General features: G+C 36.4%; 1 protein-coding gene across 1 annotated transcript; it reads left to right on the forward strand.

Moving 5' to 3' along the window:
* The first annotated feature begins 8,114 nt into the window (after nt 1-8,114).
* On the forward strand, nt 8,115-10,147 carry LOC134795459 (RNA exonuclease 5). The gene is made up of 2 exons (XM_063767305.1): nt 8,115-8,284; nt 8,360-10,147. Exons 1-2 carry the CDS (start codon nt 8,230-8,232, stop codon nt 10,036-10,038), a joined length of 1,734 nt encoding a protein of 577 aa, XP_063623375.1. The 5' UTR covers nt 8,115-8,229; the 3' UTR covers nt 10,039-10,147.
* The last annotated feature ends 275 nt before the right edge of the window (nt 10,148-10,422 follow it).

Raw genomic sequence — 10,422 nt, forward strand, 5'->3', positions numbered from 1 at the left:
CTGGCTAACTCCAACAAAGTCACACTTAGATGGGTACCAGGGCACTCCGACATTAACGGAAACGAAGAAGCGGACGAACTTGCTAGAAAGGGCGCAGACACACGCCTGGTCGGCACAGAACCGTTCTGTGGAATCACAAAACGGGATGCATATTCTCTGCTCAGCAACTTAGAAAAAAAACGAGAGCAATCGATTGGTGGAAGTTCGTTAAAGGACAAGAACACTCGAAAGCTCTGATCAAAGGGTTCAACAGCAAAACTGCTAAGGAACTTTTAGGACTCAAAAGGCGCAAAACCTGCGCGGTGACCAGAATTCTGATGGTCTAAGATCCCACGATCCCGTTTCTATGGTCGACCTTCACCAATCTGTCTGACGGATGAAACTATGAAAATATGAAAGAAAATATGTTCCTGAGCATAAAAAAATAGGGTTGCCTAAAGAAATCCGGTCAAGGCTATTTTTAATAAATTTTTGAAAAAAAAAATTTTTCTTCAAATTTCACCGATTTGTCTGACAAACGAAATAAGTTCCAATGGAAAGTATAGAACTTGTACAACATAAATCAACTAGGTTGCCTATCTTTTTCCGGTCACTATTATGTGGTTGCAATGTTTAAACAGGTGCGTTTTTATCGATAATTGCACTCATCTGTCTGACGCTTGAATTATACATCAAAATGTTGGTAATTTTATTGCGAATACAGTGGCATAGGGTTGCCTGCGAAAATCCGGTCACAAATAAGGGTTGCCAGGCTTTTAAGTAAAATAAGAAGGGAAGACTTTTACCGATAACTCATAAACGGCTTAACCTATCAAGTTTGTTTTAATTTTGTTTGAATGAGTTTTTTAAGCACTATTTTTATGTTTTTTTCATATTTTTTGGATCAATGGTTCAAAAGTTAGAAGGAATACCCGTATTTTGTTCTTTCTAAATTATTATTTCCAAAACGGTTAACTTTATCAAAAAATATTGTTTGCAGACCCCTATTTATTTTTAAAGACCTATCCAACGACACCCCACACTGTAGGGTTAAAACGGTAAAAAAAAAATTACGTACATTTTGATTCTTTCAAAGCGATTATTTCCGAAAACATTCACTTAATCAAAAAATGTTTTTCTAAGACCCCTATTTATTTTAAAATACCTATCTAACTACTACCTAACATTAATTTGATAAAGTGAATATTTTTGGAAATAATAGCTTTAGGAGACACAAAACGTGTGTGAATATTACGGCCCAAAGAATCTGAAACTTTCTGGATGCAACGGGCATTAGTAATGAACTTTAAAGGGCCGTCACAATATATCAATGCTGGTCGATGCGACACTCAAAGGCCCACAACACCACAATAAACAATAGCAATAAGGCTGCCAAGCACTGCAAACGTAGTTTACGACCGTGTAGTTAGGTGGCAGACAACGTCTTGAACGTATAGCAAGGTCTTGGTCCGTAAAGCTCATTTAAGTGAAGGCGCGCTCGAGCAACTTTGTCTCCGCAACTTTTTTTGAAGTGAAAACTTCTTTAGCGGCGCTGGGCACTTTTTGAGGTGGGGAAAAAATGATAAACTCGAGACAGCGTAACGTTTAGATGGCCACTCATTTAGATGGCATTTAAATCAATAAAGAAAAACTCAATGACATTACATGAAAAAGGTTCTAATCTTGTACGGGTTGAAATACGAGGATCTCACAGTTACATTTAGACTGGTTTTATTTTTCATAAAATCGATTTCGATTGGCAAATCATATTACTTTTTGGCAACCGGGTTTTTTAACCTAATTAGACCCCGCTGAATCCGAATCCGGTTGCTTGATCGAAATCTTGACCGGAAGTGAGATATTTGACATTAAAGGTCCCTTTTTTTAGTTTTTCGTAAATAACTCTTAAGCGGTGGCGCATAGCAAAACATGTTCTATTACATAAGTAATCTGCATAAAATTGCCTTCAAGAAAGATTCAGTACAATTTTTCGCTAGGATCAATATTCAAAGAGATATTAACGCGGGAAATTTAATAATAATCACTTCTAAGGTCCCTTTTTTTAGTTTTTCGTAAATAACTCATAAACGGTGGCCAATATCAAAAAATGTTGTTAAACGATAATAATCTACACAAAATTTTGAACAAAAAAGATTCAGTACACTTTTAGCAGGGATCAATATTTAAAAAGATAATAAAAAGGGAAAGTTCTAGTATAATAAATTCTAAGTTTCCTTGTTTTTATTTATTCGTTAATAATTTGAAAAGTATGACTCATAGCAAAAAAAAATCTTATAAATAAATAATAAACATAAAATTTCCTACAAGAAACATGTAGGACACTTTTCGCTAGGATCAATATTTAAAAAGACAAAGCAGCGGGTATGTTATAAATAATACATTCTAAGTTTCCTTGTTTTTATTTATTCGTGAATAATTTGAAAAGTATGACTATGAGCAAACAAAATCTTATACATAAACAATAAACATAAAATTTCCTACAAGAAACATGTAGAACACTTTTCGCTAGGATCAATATTTAAAAAGATAAAGCAGCAAAGTGTTCCAGATATTTTTTGGAGGAAATTTTATGTAGATAATTTATTCTTAAAAACCTATTTTGCTATGGGACACCGTTTACGAGTTATTTACAAAAAACTAAAACGGGACTTTAAAATCGATTATTTATAACTTACCCGCTGCTTTGTCTTTTTAAATATTGATCCTAGCTAAAAGTGTCCTACATGTTTCTTGTAGGAAATTTTATGTTTATTATTAATTTATAAGATTTTTTTTTTGCTATGAGTCATACTTTTCAAATTATTAACGAATAAATAAAAACAAGGAAACTTAGAATTTATTATACTCAAGGGCCCAACGTTTTCTGTTCTCTTTCACGGCGCAGCAACTAGTATCATTTCTCTCTCCTCGCTCTTTTAAAAATGCCGTTTGTCAAAAAAGGACAACCATACTGTTGACAAGGTGGACTTCAAATCAAGTGTTGCCTTTCTTGATGCGCCCAGGCTGTGTATGTGTGCGTAAAAGCGTATATGTGTGCTCTTTTAGGGATGTTAAAAGTCGATTTTAATCATGTTATATATCGATAAACACTACACAGCGGAACGAAATAGCGATTAATTGAAGCTTCAATATCTTCGTTAAACATAAACATAATTGAAATGCTAATGGATAATGAATATATTATAATATAATCATATAATTCAATTATTGCGGAACACCTATTTTAGGAGGTATTTATGTATTTTAATTAAATATCTGAACTTTCCCTTGGTTCCCTGCTGGGGCGTGACTATAAAATTGTGATCTGATAACCACAATAAAGAATAAAAGCGTTTTTGGTCATTTTAAGTATCGTTAAGCCTTTGAAGTAAAATTAAAATTGCAAGAAATGTCGATAGTTTATCGATATGACTTTATCGACATGGCTACAGCAAGGTGGGCCTCATTGTTAATCGTACACTAAACAAAAGTGGCAACAGTGACAGCTCGCTGAGACACCGTCTCTATATATTATAAGTCTATGATTATACTAGAACTTTCCCTCTTTATTATCTTTTTTAAATATTGATCCCTGCGAAAAGTGTACTGAATCTTTTTTGTTCAAAATTTTGTGTCGATTATTATCGTTTAATAACATTTTTTGATATTGGCCACCGTTCATGAGTTATTTACGAAAAACTAAAAAAAGGGACCTTAGAAGTGATTATAATTAAATTTCCCGCGTTAATATCTCTTTGAATATTGATCCTAGCGATAAATTGTACTGAATCTTTCTTGTAGGCAATTTTATGCAGATTACATATGTAATAGAACATTTTTTGTTATGCGCCACCGTTTAAGAGTTATTTACGAAAAACTAAACAAAAGGGACCTTTAATGTCAAATATCTTACTTCCGGTCAAGACTTCGATCGAGCAACCGGCAAATTCGGATTCAGCGGGGTCTAATTAGGTTAAAAAACCCGGTTGCCAAAAAGTAATATGATTTGCCAGTCGAATCAAGGAGAGCGATTTTGAATTTTTATGTCTAGTCTAATTCTAACTTTATATCACTCAAATATAATTCAATAAAGCTACATCTTGATGAAATCGCTAATAAAAGTGAACTCTAGTACTGGTGAATAAAACTCAAAATATCACGACCAAATATATTTAGATACGAGGTCTGCAGGGTAACTTTACAATTATTATTCGAATTTTAAACAATTAACGCTACAAATTTGAATTTCGAATTTTAATCAAGCTCACTGACCAGCAATTTCGGAACTAAAGTTTTTCAATAGAAAGGAGGATGGGTCAATTATACATAGTGCTGCAGACATTTTGGACTAGTCATTGAGTTTTCACTTCTGTCGGCACTCCCGGAGTGCAACCCGTTGTGTTTTTTTTTCTCACATCAAGTCTATGGGTAGTACGAAAGTGCGACAGAGAAAAAAAAGTTGCGGAGACAAAGTTGCTCGTGCTTGCCTAGCCTAATACAGAGTACAATGAAGTCAGTCGAGCGACCAAAATTAAATACTCGTATGTACCGCAAAAACATCGCATACAAGTTCTTGTTTCGTTTAAATCACGTCTAAATCTAGCTGCTGGCAGACGGGTGCAAAGAGAATATAATCACTACGTTTTAAGAGACGGGACTTCCATACTAGCGATTTGATTAGTCTGTGTGTATGTTTGGTGTTCCAATCATTACCAACATGTATGACAAAGAACTGTCAAAGAACAATAGTACCAACATAACAGACTTAAATAGTGTAGTATGCAAGGCCCCAACGCTGTCTGTTCTCTTTGACGGCGCAGCAAATAGATCATTTCTCTCTCCTTGCTCTTTTAAAAATGCCGTTTGTCAAAAAAGGACAACCATACTGTTGACAAGATGGACTTCAAATCCAGGTGTCCCCTTTTTAGGTAGACACAGGTTGTGTATGTGTGCGTAAAAATGTAAGTGTGTTCTTTTAGGGATGTGAAAAGTCGATTTTAATCATGTTATATATCGATAAACGCTACACAGCGGAACGCAATAGCGATTAATTGAAGCTTCAATATCTTCGTTAAACATAAACATAATTGCAATGCTAATGGATAATGAATATATTATAATATAATAATTCAATTAGTGCGGAACACCTATTTTATTAGGTATTTATGTATTTTAATTAAATATCTGAACTTTCCTCTGGTTCCCTGCTGGGGCGTGACGACAAAATTGTGATCTGATAACCACAATAAAGAATAAAAGCGTTTTTGTTCATTTTAGGTATCGTTAAACCTTTGAAGTAAAATTAAAATTGCAAGAAATGTCGATAGTTTATCGATATGACTTTATCGACATGGCTACAGCAAGGTGGGCCACATTGTTAATCGTACACTAAACAAAAGTGGTCCCACTGACAGCTCGCTTGGAAGGTATCTCTGTATATTATTATATCTATGGTAGTATGCCACACGCTTTCGTATTTTATCGATATCGATAAATTGGGGAGGGTTAAAACATGGACCCCTGTCAACAAATTTCGTACTAGAAATCACGTTAGAATCGAGTCCACATTTAAGTCGTATGTTATATATAGTGTGGACTTTTAGTGGACTTAGGCCAAGCGCGCACCACGACTTTTTGTCGCGCGATAATTTAGTCGCAGAAATGTAACGTATGTGTTTATATGGCAGTGCGCGCATATGCGACAAAAAAATCGCAGCGATTTTAAAATTGTGATTTGTCACATTTTTCCGCGACTGCTCGCGACGCGATTGTCGCAAAGTGAATTGTAGCATACGGAGCTGTATGGCCCCGCGCGCACTGCGATTATAAAATCGCACCCCGGACCTCAGTCGGCATTTGGCTCTCCAAGCGTCAACATATCGGAACCTGCTTCTCCAATGGAACCACAAAATGAGACGCTTGATGTTGACCGTTTAATTATGGAAATAGAAGGAGATCACCTTTGTGTCTATAAGAAGACACGTTTCACGACAAGCGACTGGTACGAAATCCATGTTGAGAATGAACAAATCGTCGACTTTTTCATCGCAGTGCGCGCAGTGGATTTTCTGCAATATATTACAGCGCGATTCTAAAATCGTGTCGCAAAAATTAAAATCGTGGTGCGCGCTTGGCCTAATACATGGTTGGACGTAAATGTGAACACGATTTTTATTTGTTAAAATAAAAATATGTAAAATGATTTTTTTAAATTATTTAATATAATAGGGGATATTACTGCAATGTTCTGCCGCCAGAGTGCAGCACTACCGACTCAGTAAATTCATAGACTAACTTATACATACTGTGCCTTAAACTGTTTTTTGACAAGTTTTCACAGACAATAAAATATGACATTGATGCATCAAGGCGGTTTGTTAACAAGGGCCTACCGGTAAACGCGAAAATCGAAATTTAGTTATCTGCCTCTTTATCGCTCGAATATGCAAGAGTGATAGAGAGATTAGATAACGAAATTTCGATTTTCATGATTCGCGGTAGGCCATGTGTCAATGTGGTTTGTTTACTGTATGTGCCGCAAAGGTGCCACCTACGCAGAGCTTTGCCTAATATTCCCTATTAATTTAAAATACATCCCGACGGTCCGACGGTCCACAGGTAACAGAGGAAAATGTGTGTTCACCTGATTAAATGATTTTTTTTCTATATATAATATTCTTGAATAATAAAATTAAGTCTTCCTTTACAACTTATTTGCGCCACTGCCTGCATCTGAAAACATTTAATAATTAAAACAGAGACACATACTTTTTCTTATATTTTAGGTTAAAATCTTAAATAATAGAGAATATCACGCAAAACTCTGCGTAGATAGAGCCACTACCACTATCTGTCACAATCTGGGGGTCTACCGCAAAACAAGAAAACCGAAAGTTCGTTATCTTCTCTATCACTCTTGCATATTCGAGCGATAAAAAGGCAGGTAACTAAATTTCGATTTTCGCGTTTACCAGTACTTAGGACCTTGTTAACAAACCACCTTGATGCATCAATGTCATAATAATTTATTGTCTGTGAAAACTTGTCAAAGGCAGAGTATGTATAAGTTAGTCTATGAATTTACTGGAGTCGGTAGTACTGCACTCTGGCGGCAGAACATTGCAGTAATATCCCCTATTACTAGATTCCAAAAATATATAATATAATGTCCATTCCATTAATGCACAGATGATAAATAATTTTCCACTAAAAATATTCGGAGAAATAATTATAGTCATGTTGTATACCAGGAAATTCACTCATTTTATTTTATTTACATTGATAAAAAATTAGGCTGCAGTCGATATCGATACTTCGTATCGATACTTGTAGTACATCACTAGTTCATAATGAAAGTGGATATGAAATATCTAATTTTTGATGTGTTTATAGCCTGCTACACCAAAATAAGGCTAAAAGTATCTAAAGCAATACTTACCGGTCTTCATGTAAAGCCCCCTCCAAACTATGCGCGTGAATCGCGGGCGAAGCCGCGAATGCGAGTGTGGAGTCGATTTCGCTGTCTGCGAAAATCGACTCCACTTGCGTTCGCGGCTTCGCCCGCGATTCACGCGCATAGTCTGGAGGGGGCTTAATGGAAATTTCGCCATAAACTTCCTTTTTTGCGATTTTCGCGAGCGTATCAATTGCCACATATTTCGCACTGAAACAACTTAGTTTTCGGTGGCATTTAAACAAAATCTATTGACTCACTGTATGTTCTTATCACGTTTGACTGTTTTGGAAAATAACGAAGGCTTTTAAAAAATAAATTGCAAGAAATACGTAAGTAAAACCTACGAACCGCCATGACAAGCAACAAAGCAATGTGGCTGACAGTTGACTTGACAGATAAATAGCACTGACGTTTTATTTTGTTTTTTTGGCTATGGCTAGGTCACTGAAGTCCATACAAAACCTTTTTTTGTTCCTAGTTGCGTCAGCCTGGACGGGTGTACCGTACAAAATATATTTTTCTCGCTCTCACTTATAGCTGCGTCCTTAACGGACCACTACACACGATCAACAAGGCTCGGGCCGACCAAGGTCGCTGTTCGGTTCGACCGTGTAACATCTCTTATATGTAGTCTGTGGTATGCTGACATGAGGACATGACAGTTGACACTGACACTACTGACAGCCTGAGCGCGTGTCGTGGTCTCTTGGTCTGCGTGTTTACGATACGAATTAGTATAAAATAAAGTACAGCAAAATATATTCTGAAGGCAATTTACATTGATTTCTTAAAAAATGGTAGACTGTCCAACACCTAAAAAACGACGTAAAGGGAACGTTAACAACCAACGTAAGTAATCACAGGCTAGTCTGAATATGTTATGAAATTTGTAATTGTTCTAAAGTTATTTTTCTAACCTTTCAGAGCTAGATGTTTTAAGAAAAGAAACTCAAAATGGAACCGGTGACTCCGCCGTAGACGTAAATGAGAATAAACGGGCCCGTCCGAAGCATATGCCTAAGTTTAGGCTAAAAACTGCAGGTGAGACCTCTTCCTTGTCTACTCCTAGTATCGAAAGAATCCCGTTGACCCTGACTGATATACAGTACGTGTTACTGCACTCATTGCTGGGGAATCTAAACTTAGCGCAACCACCCCGGTGGTATGTGCTTGACAAATGCAATAATATCAAACAAACTACATGTCTCGTTCTGGAGGGCATCTCTATACAGCATTGGAATAAACTACAAGATAAATTCCCTAAAACAAAAAAAATCTTTGAAGATTATGTGGAAGTCTTAACACCATCGGTGTATGGAGGCTCTCTGGTGCAAGAACTAGCATTAGTTCCTCTGTCAGAAAATGAAAAAGAAATTCTGATTCAAAAGTATGGAAGTATGAACTTGGCTCTAGAAGCAAGAAAAGACTTGATGATCATGATGAGGGCAGTGTTTCCCATAACAGGGGAAGTCAATGAGCCACTTGAAATCAGTTCAGAAGATAAATTCCCCAGAACACAATTAATGCTATCAGCATGGCAACTGATAGAGGAATCTTACCCAGTTCCTTTAAAAGGCAAGCTGGAGAGTGCTTACTCAGATTATGTCATGACAAAAGATAAATATATGCCAGTTACAGATAAATCACCTATGTTCGGTCTAGATTGTGAAATGTGCATTACCAATGCAGGCTCTGAGCTGACTCGAGTGTCCTTGGTAGATGAAAAGCACAATATGATATATGATTCCCTTGTAAAGCCATATAATGATATTACAGACTATTTAACAAGATACTCTGGGATAACGAAAAGCCTATTGAGTAATGTGACCAAGCGGCTTGAAGATGTCCAAAAGGATATCAGAGAATTGTTGCCAGCAGACGCAATATTAGTAGGACAATCCTTAAACTTAGATTTACATGCTTTGAGGATGATGCATCCATATATAATAGATACTAGTGTAATCTTTAATTTTACTGGAGAAAGAACTCGCAAACCTAAACTCAAAGCATTAGCGAGAGAATTTTTGAAACTAGATATCCAATCAGGTAAGAATGGCCATTGTTCTGTAGAAGACTCACTGGCATCACTCAAACTAGTACAACTTAAACTTAGTAAAGATTTAGAATTTGGAGATGCTGTGCATACCAACAGAGAAAAATACAAAGAGAATTTTAAATTGGCAATTGCAAAAGAATATGCTTTATCAATATTTAACCATATGATAGAGCAAAAGAAAACTTCTTTAGTTGTCGGCTGTGACAACATAACAGGTGATTATCACACATACCTGACCCAAGCTAAAGAAAGTTTAAGTTCACAATTTAAAAAAGTTAAACCAAAAAGGGTTAAACTGAAAACTGTTGATGGAATTGATGAAGTGATTTCATCATTAGCAGAATCTGTAAAGGAGTACAACTTCTCTATGGCGCATTTGAAACTAGACATAGATAGTGAAAATGAGAGTAAACAAATAGAGCACATAGATAACTGGATACAAACCATGTGGAGCAGTCTGCCACATGCTGCGCTGTGTGCCGTGGTGTTTGGTGGGACCTCTGATGATAATGGACTTGCTATGATAAAGATCAAAAGTAGTTTGTAGCTTTCCTAATGTGATAGTTAGATTAATCCTAATGAACACATTTGATTTATGTCAATGAAACATGTATCTGTGTACCAAAATATGGTATTTGGTATTAAAACATTTGAAGAATTTCATTATTTAAAATTCTCTTCTACAATAGATAGTATAGATACCTTTTAAATTGACACATTCCTTTAAGGCAGCGGTCGGCAACCGTTTAGCAGCCAAGGGCCAAATCTTAGTTACCGAAGTAGACGCGGGCCGCACTTTGTTAATATTTATGACTTTATCAGATATTGTCATTTGTCAATATTACATACAAAATAGCCAGGGAGGCTCGCGGGCCGCAAGTGAGAGGTTCGCGGGCCGCATGCGGCCCGCGGGCCGCTTGTTGCCGACCGC

The sequence above is a fragment of the Cydia splendana genome, chromosome 12 (genome assembly GCF_910591565.1).
Source record: "Cydia splendana chromosome 12, ilCydSple1.2, whole genome shotgun sequence".
NCBI classification, from domain to species: Eukaryota; Metazoa; Arthropoda; class Insecta; order Lepidoptera; family Tortricidae; genus Cydia; species Cydia splendana.